Raw genomic sequence first — 17,419 nt, 5'->3', positions numbered from 1 at the left:
CTGTCGTGGCTTCAATGTGCGAGTCCGTCCCTTCACTCCCGCGGCGAACTCGCACTCCCATTGGTGGGCCGTTCGCCAGCCTTGACCCCGCCGAATCGCCTTAGTCATCCGTCAGCCCTCCATCAATGTCCACAGGCCTCGGTATTTCTTGCTTACCATTCGAAGACTCCATCACCAGCACTACATTCTCTGCACACCGTAACCAGAAATAGCTATCTTCCGTCATGGCCCACGCATCTACTTCCGCCGATCTGTCGATTGGCAACATCTTCAACTACAAGAACCATGTCGTCTTGGTCACCGGCGGCTCAACCGGCCTCGGCGAGATGGCTGCGCAAGGATTCGTCCAGAATGGCGCCAAGGTCATCATTGCCAGCCGCAAGAAGGCGGAGCTGGAGAAGACGTCGAGTCGTCTGAACAAACTCGGTCCCGGATCTTGTGATTACATCGTCGCCGATCTGAAGGACAAGGCAGGATGTCTGCAGCTATGCGCCGATGTGAAGAAGAAGACGGATCGTTTGACCGTACTCCTGAACAATTCTGGCTCTACATGGTACGTCTTGTCCGTCATTCAACAAGCCGTTGCGACATGGAAACTGACGGCGGCTCCAGGGGAGCTCCATACGACGACTTTCCCGAGAGCGGTTGGGACAAGGTCTACTCCCTCAACGTGAAATCCATCTTCTACGTCACTGCAGGCCTCGATGCCCTCCTCAAGAAGGGTGCAACAGCCGACCATCCGAGCAGGGTGATCAACATTGCCTCAATGGCCGGCGTCCAGACCACGGACGTCACCTCGGGCGCCGAAGGTGGCCTCGCCGCCCCAGGCCACGGCACCTTCTCCTACGGCCCGAGTAAAGCGGCCTGTATCCATCTTACCAAGATGCAAGCAAGCAAACTCATGCCAGACCATGTCACGGTGAATGTCATCTGTCCTGGCGTCTTCCCGAGTCGAATGACGCAGTACGGGTTCGAGGAGGCCGGGGATTTGCTGGTGTCCGGACAGCCGTCCGGCAGAGTTGGGAAGCCGGAGGATCTTGCAGGTCTGGTACTGTTCATCAGCTCGTTGGGTGCAGCACATATGACGGGCAACGTGTTTGAGCTCGATGGAGGTAGCACGCAGAGTGGCTTCAGATCCATACAGAAGGGCAAGTCGAAGATTTAGACGACACGTTAGTTCATGCGTCCGATTTGTACGCCATTTCGAAAAGCACTAGGTCTGATAACACCAAGTTTATTGGCATGTTGTACATTCTCGCTCTGTTTTGCGTCGGCTTGAGATGGACCCATCGTTTCGCACAGCCCGTGGCTGCCTGATGCCGACCGCGGCCGAACCGAGATCGACACATCGGTCAACTGTTCGCACTTGTACTAAGCAGCACTTCTACCTGACTCGATGACTGCGTTTGATCACGTCGCAGGCCTTTGGAATGCTTTGTAGGAAGTCGCTGTGCTTCAGGCTGAATCCACCACGTGTTGCTCAACGGCGGGAGTATTGGTATCGGGCGGTCAACCATCAACGCCTCTTCGGATCATGGAACACACTGCGGACGGTGATGAGGAGTCCGATGTTCTATGCTCACATCGCGGGCGTCGGGACGCTGGTCGGGATGGTCTACTGCTACAATCTCGAGCGAACACCCGTAGGTGTTCCCGAATATGTGTCACGAAAGGCGCGCGACTAATCGTGATACGCCTGTCCGCAGATCTCCGGACGTGTGAGATTCAACATCATGGGGGAGTCAATGACGCAGCAACTCGGCAAGAAGTACTACGAGCGTGAGATGGAACGATATAACGACACTATCTTGCCACCGACGAGCACCGAGCATTCCTTGGTGCAACGCATCTTTGAACGCATCGTGGCATCACCAGGCCTGGCTGCAGACACGTGGAAGCTCTACGTGATCAACGATCCAGTGCGACAGGCCTTTGTCCTGCCGGGTGGCGAGGTATTTGTGCATACGGGGCTGCTCAACTTTTGTGAGTCGGAGGATGAGATTGCCGTGGTGCTTGGCCACGAAATCATGCACAGGCTGATGCAGCATACGTCGGAAACGTTGTCTCGCGTCTTGCCGATCATCTTCGTCGATTACCTCTTCTCTCTAGCCAGCGGAATCGACCAAGACCTCGTCGGCCTGGCGACCGACGTGATGTTTCTTCTCCCGCGATCCCGGGCCCAGGAGACGGAGGCCGATTACTTCGGCGTGCAACTGGCAGCAAAGTCGGGCTATGACCCTTCCGCTGCTCTGTCCATGTGGTCGCGGTGGGAGGCACTGGAGGAAGAGGTCGTGCCGGTATATCTACACACCCATCCTCCCCACCACCAGCGCCTTGTCTCCTTCCATTCCTGGCTGTCGGAGGCGAAAAGAACGCGACTGCAAGGGAGATCTCAAGGTGCGTCCAATTGCTCGAGGTCTGCTGAAGAAGCAATCAGGTACCATACTGATCCCTCCCACCGAAACAGTATTCGAGAATGCGTTTGCACTCCAGCGCTGCTTTTGTGCTTTGGACAGGCATCCATGACGTTGATCAAGATGCGAGCACCCAGAGCGGCTTGGTTCAGAGGACTCCTGGTCGTGCTCCGACCACGGCTTATGTAAGCCAATCCGCGATGCGTGTGGGGAATCGACTTTCCTCAAGCAGACTCACACTCACCGCAAAACGTTTGTTGTCCTGTACAATCAGGCTCACCCAACCTATTTCCTCACGCATCGGGAGAGATGGATGGCAATGCCCGGCGATAGCGTCGTCAATGTCGATGAGGATGCGCGCGACGCAGGGCTGCGGCCTGAGAGCGCCGTGCGTCCTTTGGAAGGTGAAGACGGGCACAACCCGGTGACCAGTACGGCCACTGCGCATCGCAAAAGTCCGCCACACAGCGGAGATGCAGTCGCGACGACGGACAAGAAGGGAGCCAAGAGCTGGTTCTCCATTCCGACTCCGCTGAAACGAGTGTTTGATCAGTTTCCTCTGATCGTCTACGCCGAGAACGCGCTGCCAATCAGGGCACGAAGGAAGGGCGCGTCGAACGTGTTTTACATCTTTACCACCGAGGAAGATGCTCGGTTTGCCAGAGCGAGTTTCAATCCGTCTTGTTTGAAATGGCAGGTGTGTAGCACGGACGCATAGACATCCTCTCCGGCGGAACCTCTCCTAACAAGCCATCCTATTAGACCTATCTCAGAATCGCTGGAATTCCCTTCGATACAAGGCCTTCGAACAACCACGCCAGTCCTTCCGGAGCTCTTCCATTCCTTCTTCCATTCCCAAGCAAATCTGCGCGGTCAGATGATGTCACTCAGTCGCTCGAAGTCATCTCCGGACAGAAGATCAAGAGATGGGCGAAAGAACAATCGGCGTCTAATGAAGTACACGAACCAAGTGACATCCGATATGAAGCATTCGCCTCACTACTTGACCACCGGATACGCAAAGCCTGGGTACGTTTGCAGGTTGCTCATGACGGATTGCAGAGTACAAAGCTAATTGCGGCAGCTTCTTCAACTTTACCTCAACCCGGCCAATGTATCGGTGGTGAAACGCCTTTACACCGAGCCGTGCTCCTCCAACCCGGTGGTGCAAATGACCATCGCTGCTCAACTACACGCAGCTGCGGAGACGGAGATCATCAAAGCCTCTGCAAGGTCAAGTAGTGCAATCAAAATCGAGGAGGGGGATATTATGCGCGATGCCGATCAGGCATTTGCTGCGTTGTCTGCACTACTCGGTGATGATCGATGGTTCTTTTCAACGTCGAATGCGGAAAAGGATAATGATATATCAATCGTTGGCCCTGGGTTGTTTGATGCAAGTGTCTTTGCTTATACCCACCTGGTCTTGGACTCGGACGAAACCGCTCAGACGCCGTTGATGGACTGGAAGGAGAATCCACTGAAGGAGCTGCTGCACAAATACGGCAATCTCGTGTCGCATCGAGATAGAGTGGTTGAATTGTACTTTTAAGACATGTGTAGCTGACCCCGAACCCTTCACTTCTTCTGCAACAGCAGCCCATACCAAATCGTCGTTCCGACCCATTTCCTCGCCCTCTCCGTAACCTGGCCTTTCTCAAACTTCACTCCCCTGACCGTGCCACCGTCGATCATCTGTTCATCGACCGCCGCTTCCTTCGGATCCCCAACCACGCTAAGCCCAGCCCTCGCCGCCGCCTCCAAGGTCTCTGGCACTGAGTAGATATATGATGTGGCTTTGACTCGCTCTCCCGAGGCCGTCTTATATCCCGCCCGAGACAGCTTCCCCATGTTCTCGTGCATGTTGGTGACGAGAGCATACGCGCCGGGTTTGAGGACTTTGGCAAGAATGCCAAAGAAGATTTCAATGGGGATGTGCTCGAGGACGAGAGTTGAGATTAAGCCATCGAAATGGTTGGCAAATCGGGCCGGCACGTTCTCGAGGCGAGAAATATCGACCTGCTCGAGTTCGATTCCGACATTCTGCCTGTTGGCGACAGCGGCTTCGCATTTGGCGCGCGCGACCTCGAGCATCGCCTGGCTACCGTCCCAGCCAGAGATGTCTACGGGTCTGTGCCAAGATGATTGCAGCAATTTGACAGTATTTCGGCCAGTACCACATCCTAGATCCAGGATTTTCAGGCTCTGAGATCTATCATTTGATGCCGCTGATGTCTGAGAAGCCAATTGGACGAACGCAGGCAGCAGCTCATGGAGCTGAGTGTCATCGATGGCTTGCATGACATTGCCATCGTGATCGTATGTCGTTGCCCATTGATTGTAGAGCGTCTCCGTCGACACGGATGAATAAGGCGAGGGTGATCGTCCGACTTGGTGCATTGTCGGTGTCAAGTTCTCCTTGGCGCTGGCTCCTGAGGTGTTGGTGTCTGTCGATGAGAAGGATTTTTGAAGGTCGACGAGGGATGCGTCGAAGGTTTGACTGACGGACAAAGGCTGAGACATGATTGACAGTGGTGATGATCAGACGTGGGAAGGACAAGGCACGATTGGATGTTGCTCGCCTCTGTGATGGTGGGTTTATATGATTAGCTAGGTAGGTAGCTACCCAAGTTCATAATCAAATCTTTACTCCATAGTGAGTCACGACGAAATTGCGGTACGCCACACTCTCCGTGACTCTACATGATCGTGTCGAGCGTGTGCAGTCAGACAGCGTAGAGTCGGCCAGATTGCGTGGGATGTGTAGGGACGACGATGAGCGACCTCAATACCGAGGTCATTCCCCGGCTGCTTCAACTAGAAGGCTGATGGAGTACGGAGCGTCATCCCGATAGAAGCAGAGCTATTGGAAGTGTGTTGATGCGGGGAAAAAAGAATTCAGGCTGAATTCGATGCTTCCCAATGCCGCTCTTCTCCCTATAGACGGCTGAAGTTGCAGCATTGATCAATAACGCTTGCCGAATGCCGCGCGATCTACATCGTCGTGCCTGACACTCAGGGACCGATGAGGTAGTTGTCGTGAGAGCCGCATGGTGCGGAGATACGAGACGGCACCTCCTCTCCACATCCCGCGCCTTGCCCCTCGTCCACCGCCACCTCTCTTGCTGCTGCAAAGCCGATCACCTCCGCAACTGGCCCTCAAGACGACGGCAGGGCATGCCAACCGTCGGAGGGACGTCGTCATGAAGAGACACCCGTCAAAAGGTAGGCCATCTCCTCGTTGCCCTCGACCGCCACTTTCCTCCTGTCAACATTTCAATTCTTCCCCAAGATGCGTCTCCTTCGTGCCTTGCTGGCAGGCCTTTGCCTGAACGTTGCTGCTCATACAGCTGCTCTTCGCATCAAACCATACGAGAGCGAGCCCTTGCAGGACATCGTGACATGGGACCAACATACTCTCATGGTGCATGGCGAGAGAATCATCTTCTACTCCGGCTCCTTCCACCCTTTCCGTCTACCTGTCCCGGGCTTGTGGCTTGACGTCTTCCAGAAGATCCGCAGTCTGGGCTATACCGCCGTCACCTTCTACACCGACTGGGCGCTGCTTGAAGGCGACCCGGGCACCTTCTTGGCCGAGGGCATCTTTTCCTTGCAACCGTTCTTCGACGCCGCCACTGAAGCGGGAATCTACCTCCTCGCCAGACCCGGACCGTACATCAATGCCGAAGTGAGCGGTGGAGGCTTCCCTGGCTGGCTCCAGGAAGTCCCCGGAATCTTGCGAAGTACTGACCCAGCCTACCTCAACGCTACCCAGCTCTACGCCCAGTCGATTGGCAAGATCTTCGCAAATGCCCAGATTACCAACGGCGGGCCCATCATTCTTATGCAGCCCGAGAACGAGTACTACGATTGCCTACCGTCGGTCAAGCCATGCCCGAACTCCACCTATATGGGGTTTGTCGAGAAGCAATTCCGAGAAGCTGGAGTTACAGTCCCTTACATCGACAACGACGACAATGATGGAAACTTTCGCCCCGGCACTCCTGCAGCCGTAGACATCTATGGAATCGACTCTTATCCTCTCGGGTTCGACTGCGGGAACCCCTATCAGTGGCCAGCAAACGGCTTACAGACAGATCTTACTTCCACTCATCTGGAATGGAGTCCTCTCACACCATTCGCCTTCGTTGAGTTCCAGGGAGGCAGCTTCGACCCATGGGGCGGTTATGGATGGCAGAACTGTCTCGAACTCACTGGTTATGAATTCGAGCGAGTCTTCTACACCAACAACTTCGCTTCCGCCATCGGGATCTTCAATCTTTACATGACGTATGGTGGCTCGAATTGGGGCAATCTTGGGCACCCTGGCGGTACATACTTACTCACTTTATTTCAAAGACTACTGGCTAACGTTTCGATTAGGCTACAGCTCTTATGACTACGCGGCCGCCATTGCGGAGAACCGCATGGTGGAGCGGGAGAAGTACAGCGAGGCCAAGCTTCTGGCCAGCTTCGTCGAATCTTCCGCTGCCTACTACACCGCCACTCCAGGCAACCTCTCTACCACCAAGTACACCAATACTCAAGCCTTGAGCGTCACTCCGCTCTTTGGAAACGGCTCTGCCACGAACTTCTACATCATCAGGCATTCCAATTACACCGATCAATCCACGACTAGCTACAAGCTCAATGTGACGACCAGTCAAGGGCAGGTCACCATTCCTCAGCTCGACGGTCAGCTGTCTCTGTTAGGTCGCGACTCGGTGGTGAGCGTGACTGACTTCGACGTCGGCGGAGTCAACATTCTCTACTCCTCGGCGCAGATCTTCACTTCGTAAGCATCTCATCCTGCGCGCGAGACTGGCGCTAATATACAGCACAGAAAGTCATACGGGGATCGCAAGATCTTGGTCGTTTATGGAGCTCCTGGCACATATCAAGAGCTGGCAGTGTCAAACGCTGGCAATGCGACCATCCTCGAGGATGGCGGAGTGAAACAGAGCACCAAACAGAATGCGACGGTCTTGAACTGGAAGGCAGGAGGACAGCGAAACGTCGTCAGCTTCGCATCCGGACTGACTCTCTATCTGCTTGGTATGTTGGACCTTAGCATCATACAAGTTTGTTCTAACTTCTTGTTCTCCAGACCGCAATGCTGCTTACAACTACTGGGTCCTCAAGCTTCCCAACGAACGGGGGCTCTTCGCACCATCATTGAACGCGACTACCGTTGTTCTTCAAGCAGGATACCTCATGCGCAACGCGAGCGTCTCAGGCACCACTTTGAACCTTGTCGGCGATTTCAACGCGACCACGCCGATCGAGATCATCGGTGGTGCTCCGGCCAACCTGACCAAACTCAACATTAACGGCAACTCGACGAGCTTCAAGCAGGACAGCTACGGTGTTGTGACCGCCACCGTGCAATTCAACGCACCCAACATCACTGTGCCCTCGCTTTCCAGCGCAAAGTGGAAGTATATCGATTCTCTGCCAGAGATTCAACCAACGTACGACGACTCCCTCTGGCCGGTGGCCAATCTCACGAGCTCGCACAACGATCATGCAATGTTGAGGACGCCGGTGAGCCTCTTTGGTAGCGACTATGGCTTCAACACGGGCATCTTGGTCTTCCGCGGAAGCTTCACGGCCAATGGAAAGGAATCCCACTTCTTCCTCGAGACGCAAGGCGGTACAGCCTTTGGCACATCAGTCTGGATCAATTCGACGTACATGGGCTCGTTCATCGGAAACCCGGCCGACGAAAACGGCAACAAGACCTACCCTGTTTCGAAGCTCAAGGCGAACGAGACCTACGTTTTCACCATCCTCGTAGACGAGATGGGGCTGGACGAAAACTATGTCATTGGACAGAACGAAATGAAGAACCCTCGTGGCATTCTACGCTACAGTTTGGGTGGCCACTCGACCAAGGACGTTTCCTGGAAGATCACTGGCAATCTCGGAGGGCAACAGTATCTCGAGAAGGCGCTAGGCCCGCTGAACGAGGGTGGTCTCTGGGCCGAACGGCAGGGATACTACCTGCCCGGCACTCCCATCTCGAACTGGACCTCCAGCGGTGGTCCCACAGAAGGTATCTCCAAAGCCGGCGTCGCCTGGTACGCCACGGAGATTGACTTGGACCTACCCTCTGGATGGGATATCCCAATTTCCGTCACCTTCACCAACACCTCCAGCCCGAACGGTGCTCCGAACAGCGCTCCAGCGTTCCGCGTTGAGATCTTCGTCAACGGATTACAAGTGAGTACTTGCCTTTGAAGAAGAGGAGAAAGACTAACGGATCACAGAGCGGAAAATACGTAAACAACATCGGGCCGCAGACGTCGTATCCCGTTCAGCAGGGCATCTGGTAAGTTGGCGGCCGCGTGAGAAATGATCAATGTAGTCGCTAACACGATTGCAGGAACTACCACGGCACGAACTACGTTGCCATGTCCCTGTGGAGTCTCGAAGCATCTGGAGCCAAGGTAGGAGGGTTGGCATTGACCGTGAACGGTACTATTATGAGTGGATACGGCGACGTGCCCATGGCACCTCTTGCTACATATGCTCCGCGAGCTGGTGCCTACTAATTGGCGGACTGCACGTGCAGCAACGTGGTATATGTCCACTGCGTAGATACGTATATATCGATGTACCACACAACGACAAACTTTCTCGCATCTCGTGTGAGTTACAATGAAATGCCGTCTCGTTCGCTGTGGTGAAGACGTGACGTTGAAGTCTAACCCTAAGAGTTGAAACCCTAAGAACACACAACCCTAAAGAATCGGACTTCAACTTCTCCCGTCAACGAGAATGGAGTAGAAAGTGCTTCTGCACGACGTATCTTTCTCCTGGAATGTTCCGAAGGATTGCGTTTACCGCGCTACGTAAGCCGTCCGCCAGCATGGCGACGAGTAAATCACACAGCCCGATGGAGGATGCGATGAGACGGAAGGTATGCAAAGTCGAAAATCGGGGCTGCGCTTCGTACATTCAGGTACTACGATCGCTGACTTGTCGTTGGACAGATTACAGAAGCACTGGCGCCGACGTCCTTGGAGATTCACAACGACTCGCACCTACATGCACATCACAAGGCCATGGAAGGGAGCGTTTCCAAAGAGACGCATTTTCGGTATTTTAGCATCCGTCTTCCTTTCTGGCAAATCGCTGACAGTTTGGCCCCAGAGTGAATATCATTTCCGACGCATTCAAGTCCAAAATGCAGCCGGCGCGACATCGGATGGTATACGCGCTGCTCAAGGACGAAATGGCCATGGAAGGTGGGATTCACGCTCTACAGCTCAAGACGAGGACGGTGGAGGAGGATGAGAGGGTGAAGGGCAATTGAAGGTGGTGAAGGGCAATTGAAGGTCATGACGTGCTGTGCTTAGGTGCAAGGGATGCATCTCGCGAATTTCCGATGACTACCCTACCGTACGCCCTCGCCAGGTGCTCTTGGACTCCGATGCCACTGCAATACCGCCGTGCTCGCCATGCACTACGTGGTCGATGAGGATGCCTAGGAATACTCTGCAGCTCCTCACGAATCTGGCGGGTAGGTGGGGTTCTATACATGTCTGTCTTAGTAGCTGTACACGCAAAACCATGGATTGACCTACCTCATCACTGCCACTGCCGCTGTTGAGATAACTCAGGTAACAATTCCAGCCTGTAGATGACGGGGTTAGTATCGAAGTCGTGATTTGCACGTGGAATCACATACCAATGGAAACGCCGTTGACCACCAGAACTTGGTAGTTCAAGGGAACGTATTTGAAGTTCATAAACTGCACGCCCGGCCAGACCATCCAGTTCTTCTTCAGCGCCTCGAAATAGCTCTTTTCCAGCTTCGCCTTCGGGTCACTGCCCTCCATAAGGGCCATGCTGCTGAGGAAGAGGAACAGGTTGGTACTAGCAAAGACTGTCTGATCCGTCAAGACACGCGCGACAATCTCGGTGTTTGGTTTGCCGGGGAACTTGATTTGGCGCTGCAGGAAGCGATACCACAGCGTGGCGCCGGGGCCGAAGACGCAGCCGCCGTAGAGTGCCATACGGCCCGTTCGCTCGAGCGTATGCTCGGATATGCCCTTCTTTTCCACGGCCTGTTGCGCGAGGACATCGCCGGTTGCGAAGAGGATGGCAGTGCTGACGGCTTGGGTGAGGATGGGGCGCGATGCCAGGCGGGCCTGGTACCTGCAGATGTGTCAGCTGACGCGCTGTAGCAGATGTTCAGGCGATGCGGCATACCAGCGCAACATGCTGGCGGTTCAATTGATGCTCTGCACACCAAGCAGGTGCTTGCTGTTACTGCACTCAAGGAAGATCCAGCAGCGGCAATGGCAAGCCCATGTGGTTCTCCAAGGGGTAGGTCGCGTGACAATATGCAGTGTTGAGAGTGAATGCGAGTAAAATCAATGTTTCGTAAGGTGGTTTGGAGCAGCTACGCAATGAGGCTCAAAGTCGACTTTGAACAAGCGCCCCACCGTGACTTCACTTTCCCCACGCGTCGAAGCTTGGGCCTCTCACTCCCCCATGCCCTCGACTAGCCGATTCGGGGCCGGCTACATCCAACCTCTCTCCGACCCGTACATCACACCACCTCTTCCCATTGGAGATTGAGGAATGCGAGCGCTTGGAAGAGGATTGACGAGCGCTGACGACGTAGCCATCCATACATGAATCGTTGAGCTGCCTCCACCTCAGCGATTGTATCTTCGACCCGTCTCGTCCTGCCACTCTCCCTCTCCCCCGAAAGGAAGTAACCGACTCTGGACGAACCACCCTCGCACACAACTGCAATCATGGGCCTCAAACCACCGCGGTGCTCGGGATGCACCATCTCATTCCCCACCGACAACATCATGCTCGTCACCCTCAGCCGACCGAAGCAAATGAACTCGGTCACGCACACCATGAACTGGGAAATCGAGGCCCTTTTCAACTGGTACGACAACGAGCCCTCCCTCCGATGCGCCGTCATCACCGGCGAGGGCCAAAAGGCTTTTTGCGCCGGCTCCGACCTCATCGAGATTGAGCATTCGCAAAAGGCGACCATCAACCAGAGCGACGTGAAAGATGCTGAGCCATGGCTGCATCAGCATCCGAACGGGGGGTTCGCTGGCATCTCGCGACGGAAGGGCAAGAAGCCCTTCCTTGCTGCCGTGAATGGAATAGCTTTGGGAGGGGGGTTCGAAATTGTTTTGAACGCGTAAGGAGCCAGCTTCCAAAGTAGAGGAGACGTCTGACTTGTCTAACGACTACGCTACAGCGATGTTGTCATTGCTTCTCCGAAAGCTCAATTCGGCCTGCCCGAAGCTCAAGTCGGGGTGTACGCGTACGGAGGCGGTCTTCCTCGGCTCGTCCGAAATGTGGGCATGCAAGCTGCCAGCGACATCGCCCTGACTGGCCGACGAATATCCGCGGAGGAAGCGCTCTCCATGCACCTCATCCAAGGCATCTCCAAAACCCCGGAGTCCGTGGTGGAGGAGACGCTGGAAAAGGCTAAGCAGATCGCGGCCATTTCGCCCGACGGCATCATTGTCACTCGAGCGGCGCTGAGGGAAGCGTGGGAAACGGGCAGCGTGGAGCGTGCATTCCAGCTGGTCCACGACACGTACTATGAGAAACTGATGAAGTCGGACAACTCGGTCGAAGGGCTGGCGGCGTTTCGAGAAAAGCGCAAGCCCAAGTGGAGGCCAGCGAAGCTGTGATGTCCGATTGACCGCCTCGTTTGCTGATTTATCTTGGATATCTATTTGTACCCGGAGATACCCTTGGAAACCGCACCCCATCAGTGCTGCTCCATCACTTATCCCATCGATGCGCCTCATCGCCCTCTTTCCACTCCCTCTCCTCATATCCGACCGTCTGCTTGACCTTCCTCACCAACTCCTCGTCTCCCATGTTCTTCGACTTGTTGTCGCTCAGTTTCACCGCCGGCCGACCATTTGCCTCGCTGAGCTTGATGACAATGTTCAGGGGCACGCTCTTCTCATCCGGCCGACTCGCCCGCACAAAGTCGTTTGTAAAGAACGTGCCGATCCCAAACGATGGAGAGAGGCCGGCTTCCACCGTCGCTCGGCGGTACTGAATGCATTTGTCCGTGTTGAGCGAGTCGGAGTAGACAATGACCTTCTTGTCAGTGATGCCTTGCGAGGTATAGAACTTCTTCATGATCTGCAGATACGCCAAGGGGTCTCCAGAATCCTGGCGCACACCGGTGAAGACCTGGGCATAGCTCGGATCCTGGGCTCGATCGGGCTGATTTGTGGTATTGCTCGGAGGCGCGGGCTTCACAAATGCTCTCAAGAATGACGTTGTACCGAAAGTGTCGGTAAGGGCGATAGCAAGCACGCCACGTCCAAAGGTGGCAATCCAGTACTTCATCGCCAGCTCGTTGGCGTTGGCGTAGTCGTCGGTGATGGCTGCGATGGCCATGAACCATTCATGGGCTACGGTGCCGATCGGCGGGACTCCGAATCTCATGGCGAGGTGCACATTGGATGTGCCCGTGAACTTGCCCTGCCACCCTTGCCCATTCGTCTCCGCTTCCTTCGATGCGTCTACCAAGCCTCGGATCACACTCTCGTGCGTCTTGTAGTCTCGTCGTCTCCTGCTGCCAAACTCGCTGAAAAGACACCCATGCTCCAACAGCGTGAGACCTTTGCGCTTCGCATTCTCCACCTGATTGGCATGCGTCCAATCGCGATCCACAAACTTGAAGTAGGCCTCTGAGATGAGTGCGAGAAGGGGAATCTCGTAGAGGATGGTCTCGAGCCACAAACCACGGACCGATAGGGAGATGTTGCCAGATACATCCTCTCCCTCGCCGGTCTCATCTGGGTCAAACGCCAGCTGCACCTGCTCTTCAGGTCTCAATCGAAAGCTCTCGAGGTATTCCAGATACTCGGAGCTGAGATAGGGACAAGTCGTGCGTAACCACTCCACCTCTTGCGCGGTGATGTGCAAATTCTTCAACTTGCCTATCTGCTCTTGTAGCCAGCGATACGCGGCGCGAGTGAGCTTCATGTGCGGGGTGCGGTTGGTGAAGGCAAAGGCGACGTGCACGTCCGGGAAGAACTTGAGGATGGCGCATTGCATGGTGAGTTTGTAGAGGTCGGTGTCGAGGAGCGAGAAGATGCCCTCGGGCGAAGGAGCGTCGTCTGTGGTGGCCATGGTTGCGGTGTAGGGGGATAATCGTGGTGCATGGATAGTGATAGATATCACAGGCGCACGATGTGATCTCCAACGTCACTAGGGACAATTTCGTTCACATGATGATTGAAGAAGCTTGATGATAAGCCAGACATACCTTGCTCTCACTCTTGCAGTTGGCACGACGCCTACATGATTGGGTGGAAGAGAAGTGGCGTGAGCGTGACGCTGTCGTCTAGTCGTTTGCGAGGATTATGTGCAGTCCCCAATGCTGTGACGTTTGGTGGGGCAAAGCTTCTGCCCCTCATCTAGTCCTTCCAACGCCCCGCCCTACACGGCTGCCAGAATATACCTGCAGTCCTCTTCATCGCTGCAATGTGTATCTGTGTCTTTTACACGGGAAATCGCCGCTTCAACCAATCCGCCAAAATCTCCGCAATCTCTTGCGGCTTCTCATACAATGCCCAATGGCCTGCGCGCACCGTATGCCGCTCGAAATCGGTAATCAAGCCCTGCTCGACCGCCTCCTGAATCAGGTCCGTCCGCGGCACCCAGTCGCCCGTGAAGGCAATGTAAAGGTATGGTTTGGTGATTGTGCAGAACTCCGGATCTTGAATCAGTTCGCGATCGGTGTCGAGGTTGATGTTGTGCTTCAACGCCTCATAATAACAGATGGGTGCTTCGAGTCCGTCTCGTTGCAGCCGTTGTATCCAACGCTCTTTCAGCACTTCATCTTGTGCATAAGGCTTCAGCGGAACATGCCAATCCTACAGTCATGAATTAGCCCGGAATTCACACTTCGCTGCATCTCTCACTCGCTCACCTGATACCGCCCTCGATTCATCACATACTCGCGCATCGTCCCCGGAAGACAGAACAATTCCCTCATCCAGATATCCCGCCCATCCTCCTGCGGATCTTCACTCGGCTTCTCTCCATGCAGCGCCTCGTACAGCCTCTCCAGATTTTGATGCATCAACTTCGGTCCGTCTGCTGCCGTGAAGAACTCCCAATAGGCCCACTGTTGGTACCCGAACCGCTTCTCCGTCGCTCGATTCATCTCCGGCAGGTTGAAGGCAGTCTCGGACGGCGGGAAGTAGAACAGCGATGTCGGGGCTAGTCCGACACATCGCTCTTTGTGCAGGAGGAAGAATCGCTGCGTGACCGCCGAGCCCCAGTCGTGTCCGACGACGATGACGTTGTTCAACACACCCTCTTGGTCCAGGATCTGGATGAGCGAGCTAGCCTGCTGGGTGTAGGCGTATAACTTCGGATCCGTTGGTTTCGACGAACTCGCATAGCCCAGGAGATCGGGGATGATGATGGGATAAGGCAGGGCGGTCAGCGTGGGGAGTGTGCTCGCCCACATGTAAGCATCGTCGGGAAAGCCATGCAGCATGAGAAGCACCGGTACCCGGCCGTTCTCCTGTTTCTTCGCCAAATCGTGGGTGACATAGTAGCCGTAAGTCAAGTCGTGGGGCTTCGTAACAATCGTCTTGTGCGCAAACTGCTTCTCCAGAATGCGCCAGCCGTCGGCGCGCAGCTCGCTGTGCGTCAGACTCCCCACCGTCCGCTTCGGCACCTGCTCGTAATCTTTCATGGAAGTCATGGCGATCGGTCCTCGGCGAGCAGAGGGCGCAGCGCTTTCGGAAACGCAGGGGCGCCGGCGGCCGTCGCCTCTCGTTCACGTAACGTTGACTGCTTGTGCAATATTCGTAGCCTTGGTGGAGTGCTGCACCAGCTTCTTAATAAGGTCTTCCTGGTCACACACCATTCAGCCACGAAGTGACGAAAACCCCCTCGCTTGAAGGCATGCAGCGGAAGACGCTCGTGGTGAAACTGCTAGTGGCGTCTGACATCTACGATCGACATGCCTGGCCAGCTCTGCCACGCACGATATTGGTCGCTGGCGATCGGAGCTTCCTGCACCACACCACCGCACGCCCCACAGCCAAGTCGGCCGGCGGCATGCCTCGATCCGGTAGTTCAATGATATCGATATCCCCTGACATTTGCATTTATCGCAGGGGAAGCTCCTGGCACATAGACGTCACGAGCGGTAGGAGACGGGAAGCTGTAATGACAATTACAGTTTAAGGTGATTGTGATGTGAGGGTCGTGTCTATCTCATGTCAGACGATGCCTTGTGATTGCATCGATTGATCCCTTCATCGTCCTCATAACCAGCCATTAGATGCCGAGACCGAGGCTTTGCTAGCCGGCACTCAACAGCCGCAGCGCTGGTCCAACTAGATGTTGACTTCCCGTGATCAGAACATGAATGTCCGCGGCAATATGCTGCTTTGCCACCACCTCCACCCGCCTGATGGCCCCTTCAACCGTTGGCTCCAGCCAAATGCGAGAATTCGGGAATTGCTGCTCCCACGTATCACGGAACACTGCCAGGTCGCTTGCTGCTGCCGATGCATCGTCACTCTCAGCTTCAGCGTACGTGGTGAAGACGACGTGCTCCATATGCGTATCAACCCGCCGCAAGGCTTCGGCCAGACTGCTCAAAACTCCGACGGCATCCCGGAGCTCGTTGATATGGCTGAAGACCAGAACCCGAACGGCTGATGCCAACATTTCTCGACTGCTCTCCACGAACCAGTCCGCTGCGATGCCCACGCTCATGTCGTTGTGTGCTGCATCCACAAAGTAGGTACATTGGTCTCTGGGGAGTATCTCGAATCGACCAGGCCAGTGCCATTGCTCCACTCCGAGGCGGACATCATTCTCGTCAAGAGATTGGGACTGATGCCCTCTGGTCCGCGAGAGGAAGGCGTTCGCCGCCGCAACCGCGAGAGACGCATTCTTCATCTGCACCAGCGGTTTCAGCTGTAATGTGCCCCTTGGCAGAGCTGGATCCTCTTCCACGAACGTCACGTCCTCACTCACCCGCCCAGCACGCTCGACAAGCACGCGGGCGGGTTCTGGATCCTGCTTCGTCGATAATGCAGCGGCACCAGCCTTGTAGATCCCTCCCTTGTGCCACGCAATGTTCTCGATAGACGGGCCGAGCGTCTGTACATGATCCATCCCCAGGCTGGTGATCGCAGTGACCACCGGCCTTGATACCACGTTCGTAGCGTCGTATTCGCCGCCGCTGTGAGTTTCAATAATCGCCACATCCACCCTCTCACGGATGAAAGTATGGAGGGCTAGCAGAGCGTAGAGCTGCAGAGTTCGAGGCCCTCGATCGACGACTGATTTTCCCGGATCGTACTCAGCCGCCAGCTGAGGCAGCTTATCATAAATTTCAAAGAGATACTGGGCAAACTTGGTAGTGGCCAGAGGCGACGCATTGATCCGAATACGCTCCTCTGGTCTCAATAAGTGAGGTGAGGTGTACATCCCGGTCTTCTGGGGAAAACCTGTGCGTTTGCCATGCGCTCGTAGGAAGGATTCGGTGAACGCACAAGTGCTGCCTTTCCCTTTCGTTCCCGCAAGGTGGATGACATTCAGTGAGTTGATGGCGTCGGGCTTCTAGCGTGTCAGTGCACGTAGACAATGTAGATTTACGCCAATACCTACTGAATGACCAAGCATATCGAGCCACTCGCGCATGCCTGTGATACCGGGAAGGCCTCTAAGATCGGGTGTGCCGCTGTTGCCCGTGGATTGGGCAGAAGTTCCGGCCGATGTGCCTTTTGGTCTTTTCCTCCGCTGACGGCTCTCGATGACCCGGACGGCATCCTGTTCATGCGTCAACGTTGAGTACTGAGAGAAATGAGAGAGATCGTCTGACTTCGTACGTTCGCGGGCCCGGACGCGCGAAGGACATGCTTGCAGTCTGCCTGGTTCCCCAACATCCAACAAAATACGTAAAGAGATGCTTTGCGTTCTGTGGTACCAGCAATTTGACGGTATGGCCCACTGTC

At 55.1% G+C, this 17,419-nt stretch overlaps 11 protein-coding genes across 11 annotated transcripts; 6 read left to right on the top strand and 5 right to left on the bottom strand.

Annotated features, from left to right (window-relative positions):
- The first annotated feature begins 165 nt into the window (after positions 1 to 165).
- Positions 166 to 1,258, top strand: BDY17DRAFT_343569 (uncharacterized protein). Its single transcript, XM_033738045.1, has 2 exons — positions 166 to 553; positions 613 to 1,258. Exons 1-2 carry the CDS (start codon positions 225 to 227, stop codon positions 1,163 to 1,165), a joined length of 882 nt encoding a protein of 293 aa, XP_033593282.1. The 5' UTR covers positions 166 to 224; the 3' UTR covers positions 1,166 to 1,258.
- Positions 1,259 to 1,328: 70 nt separating this feature from the next.
- BDY17DRAFT_84518 (peptidase family M48-domain-containing protein) lies at positions 1,329 to 2,627 on the top strand. Its single transcript, XM_033738763.1, has 3 exons — positions 1,329 to 1,643; positions 1,707 to 2,397; positions 2,468 to 2,627. The coding sequence occupies exons 1-3, from the start codon at positions 1,431 to 1,433 to the stop codon at positions 2,524 to 2,526; spliced, it is 963 nt and encodes a 320-aa protein (XP_033593281.1). The 5' UTR covers positions 1,329 to 1,430; the 3' UTR covers positions 2,527 to 2,627.
- Positions 2,628 to 2,733: 106 nt separating this feature from the next.
- Positions 2,734 to 3,966, top strand: BDY17DRAFT_245069 (uncharacterized protein; the record flags this gene model as incomplete). The annotated part of the gene is made up of 3 exons (XM_033730599.1): positions 2,734 to 3,111; positions 3,177 to 3,443; positions 3,499 to 3,966. The coding sequence occupies 3 exons, from the start codon at positions 2,734 to 2,736 to the stop codon at positions 3,964 to 3,966; spliced, it is 1,113 nt and encodes a 370-aa protein (XP_033593280.1).
- Positions 3,967 to 3,992: 26 nt separating this feature from the next.
- Positions 3,993 to 4,937, bottom strand: BDY17DRAFT_321482 (S-adenosyl-L-methionine-dependent methyltransferase; the record flags this gene model as incomplete). Its single annotated transcript, XM_033736629.1, has 1 exon — positions 3,993 to 4,937. The coding sequence occupies one exon, from the start codon at positions 4,935 to 4,937 to the stop codon at positions 3,993 to 3,995; it is 945 nt and encodes a 314-aa protein (XP_033593279.1).
- Positions 4,938 to 5,579: 642 nt separating this feature from the next.
- On the top strand, positions 5,580 to 9,055 carry BDY17DRAFT_343567 (putative beta-galactosidase). Its single transcript, XM_033738044.1, has 6 exons — positions 5,580 to 6,745; positions 6,798 to 7,209; positions 7,258 to 7,469; positions 7,522 to 8,636; positions 8,684 to 8,745; positions 8,800 to 9,055. Exons 1-6 carry the CDS (start codon positions 5,707 to 5,709, stop codon positions 8,966 to 8,968), a joined length of 3,009 nt encoding a protein of 1,002 aa, XP_033593278.1. The 5' UTR covers positions 5,580 to 5,706; the 3' UTR covers positions 8,969 to 9,055.
- Positions 9,056 to 9,196: 141 nt separating this feature from the next.
- On the top strand, positions 9,197 to 10,026 carry BDY17DRAFT_291971 (bola protein). The gene is made up of 3 exons (XM_033732747.1): positions 9,197 to 9,336; positions 9,410 to 9,516; positions 9,570 to 10,026. Exons 1-3 carry the CDS (start codon positions 9,238 to 9,240, stop codon positions 9,730 to 9,732), a joined length of 369 nt encoding a protein of 122 aa, XP_033593277.1. The 5' UTR covers positions 9,197 to 9,237; the 3' UTR covers positions 9,733 to 10,026.
- On the bottom strand, positions 9,494 to 10,816 carry BDY17DRAFT_291969 (uncharacterized protein). The gene is made up of 4 exons (XM_033732746.1): positions 10,632 to 10,816; positions 10,108 to 10,577; positions 10,004 to 10,053; positions 9,494 to 9,951 (listed from the first exon to the last, which is right to left on the bottom strand). The coding sequence occupies exons 1-4, from the start codon at positions 10,640 to 10,642 to the stop codon at positions 9,925 to 9,927; spliced, it is 558 nt and encodes a 185-aa protein (XP_033593276.1). The 5' UTR covers positions 10,643 to 10,816; the 3' UTR covers positions 9,494 to 9,924.
- A 369-nt stretch (positions 10,817 to 11,185) lies between these two features.
- Positions 11,186 to 12,094, top strand: BDY17DRAFT_245114 (ClpP/crotonase-like domain-containing protein; the record flags this gene model as incomplete). Its single annotated transcript, XM_033730604.1, has 2 exons — positions 11,186 to 11,592; positions 11,653 to 12,094. 2 exons carry the CDS (start codon positions 11,186 to 11,188, stop codon positions 12,092 to 12,094), a joined length of 849 nt encoding a protein of 282 aa, XP_033593275.1.
- BDY17DRAFT_291965 (Quinolinate phosphoribosyl transferase) lies at positions 12,093 to 13,772 on the bottom strand. Its single transcript, XM_033732745.1, has one exon. The coding sequence runs from the start codon at positions 13,557 to 13,559 to the stop codon at positions 12,189 to 12,191; it is 1,371 nt and encodes a 456-aa protein (XP_033593274.1). The 5' UTR covers positions 13,560 to 13,772; the 3' UTR covers positions 12,093 to 12,188.
- Positions 13,773 to 13,930: 158 nt separating this feature from the next.
- BDY17DRAFT_245838 (Alpha/Beta hydrolase protein) lies at positions 13,931 to 15,138 on the bottom strand (the record flags this gene model as incomplete). The annotated part of the gene is made up of 2 exons (XM_033730669.1): positions 13,931 to 14,305; positions 14,362 to 15,138. The coding sequence occupies 2 exons, from the start codon at positions 15,136 to 15,138 to the stop codon at positions 13,931 to 13,933; spliced, it is 1,152 nt and encodes a 383-aa protein (XP_033593273.1).
- A 614-nt stretch (positions 15,139 to 15,752) lies between these two features.
- On the bottom strand, positions 15,753 to 17,322 carry BDY17DRAFT_321475 (Mur ligase; the record flags this gene model as incomplete). The annotated part of the gene is made up of 3 exons (XM_033736628.1): positions 15,753 to 17,021; positions 17,073 to 17,234; positions 17,287 to 17,322. 3 exons carry the CDS (start codon positions 17,320 to 17,322, stop codon positions 15,753 to 15,755), a joined length of 1,467 nt encoding a protein of 488 aa, XP_033593272.1.
- Positions 17,323 to 17,419: the final 97 nt, after the last annotated feature.

Source organism: Neohortaea acidophila, assembly GCF_010093505.1.
Source record: "Neohortaea acidophila strain CBS 113389 unplaced genomic scaffold BDY17scaffold_2, whole genome shotgun sequence".
Taxonomy (NCBI): domain Eukaryota; kingdom Fungi; phylum Ascomycota; class Dothideomycetes; order Mycosphaerellales; family Teratosphaeriaceae; genus Neohortaea; species Neohortaea acidophila.
Note: the sequence above shows the minus strand (reverse complement) of the source record. Positions and strands in the feature narration are given on the sequence as shown.

What these genes read in the sequence shown, in the direction of transcription:
- BDY17DRAFT_291971 (XM_033732747.1), top strand. Translation starts at nt 9,238, where the DNA reads ATGTTCCGAAGGATTGCGTTTACCGCGCTACGTAAGCCGTCCGCCAGC. An exon ending in AGGATGCGATGAGACGGAAG is followed by an intron (nt 9,337 to 9,409) that starts GTATGCAAAGTC and finishes GTCGTTGGACAG; the next exon opens with ATTACAGAAGCACTGGCGCC. An exon ending in TCCAAAGAGACGCATTTTCG is followed by an intron (nt 9,517 to 9,569) that starts GTATTTTAGCAT and finishes GTTTGGCCCCAG; the next exon opens with AGTGAATATCATTTCCGACG.
- BDY17DRAFT_291969 (XM_033732746.1), bottom strand. An exon ending in GGTCAACGGCGTTTCCATTG is followed by an intron (nt 10,054 to 10,107) that starts GTATGTGATTCC and finishes CGTCATCTACAG; the next exon opens with GCTGGAATTGTTACCTGAGT. An exon ending in GCGGCAGTGGCAGTGATGAG is followed by an intron (nt 9,952 to 10,003) that starts GTAGGTCAATCC and finishes AGACATGTATAG; the next exon opens with AACCCCACCTACCCGCCAGA.
- BDY17DRAFT_343569 (XM_033738045.1), top strand. Translation starts at nt 225, where the DNA reads ATGGCCCACGCATCTACTTCCGCCGATCTGTCGATTGGCAACATCTTC. An exon ending in AACAATTCTGGCTCTACATG is followed by an intron (nt 554 to 612) that starts GTACGTCTTGTC and finishes CGGCGGCTCCAG; the next exon opens with GGGAGCTCCATACGACGACT.
- BDY17DRAFT_84518 (XM_033738763.1), top strand. Translation starts at nt 1,431, where the DNA reads ATGCTTTGTAGGAAGTCGCTGTGCTTCAGGCTGAATCCACCACGTGTT. An exon ending in ACAATCTCGAGCGAACACCC is followed by an intron (nt 1,644 to 1,706) that starts GTAGGTGTTCCC and finishes GCCTGTCCGCAG; the next exon opens with ATCTCCGGACGTGTGAGATT. An exon ending in ACTGCAAGGGAGATCTCAAG is followed by an intron (nt 2,398 to 2,467) that starts GTGCGTCCAATT and finishes CCACCGAAACAG; the next exon opens with TATTCGAGAATGCGTTTGCA.
- BDY17DRAFT_343567 (XM_033738044.1), top strand. Translation starts at nt 5,707, where the DNA reads ATGCGTCTCCTTCGTGCCTTGCTGGCAGGCCTTTGCCTGAACGTTGCT. An exon ending in ACTGACTCTCTATCTGCTTG is followed by an intron (nt 7,470 to 7,521) that starts GTATGTTGGACC and finishes CTTGTTCTCCAG; the next exon opens with ACCGCAATGCTGCTTACAAC. An exon ending in TCTTCGTCAACGGATTACAA is followed by an intron (nt 8,637 to 8,683) that starts GTGAGTACTTGC and finishes AACGGATCACAG; the next exon opens with AGCGGAAAATACGTAAACAA.
- BDY17DRAFT_291965 (XM_033732745.1), bottom strand. Translation starts at nt 13,559, where the DNA reads ATGGCCACCACAGACGACGCTCCTTCGCCCGAGGGCATCTTCTCGCTC.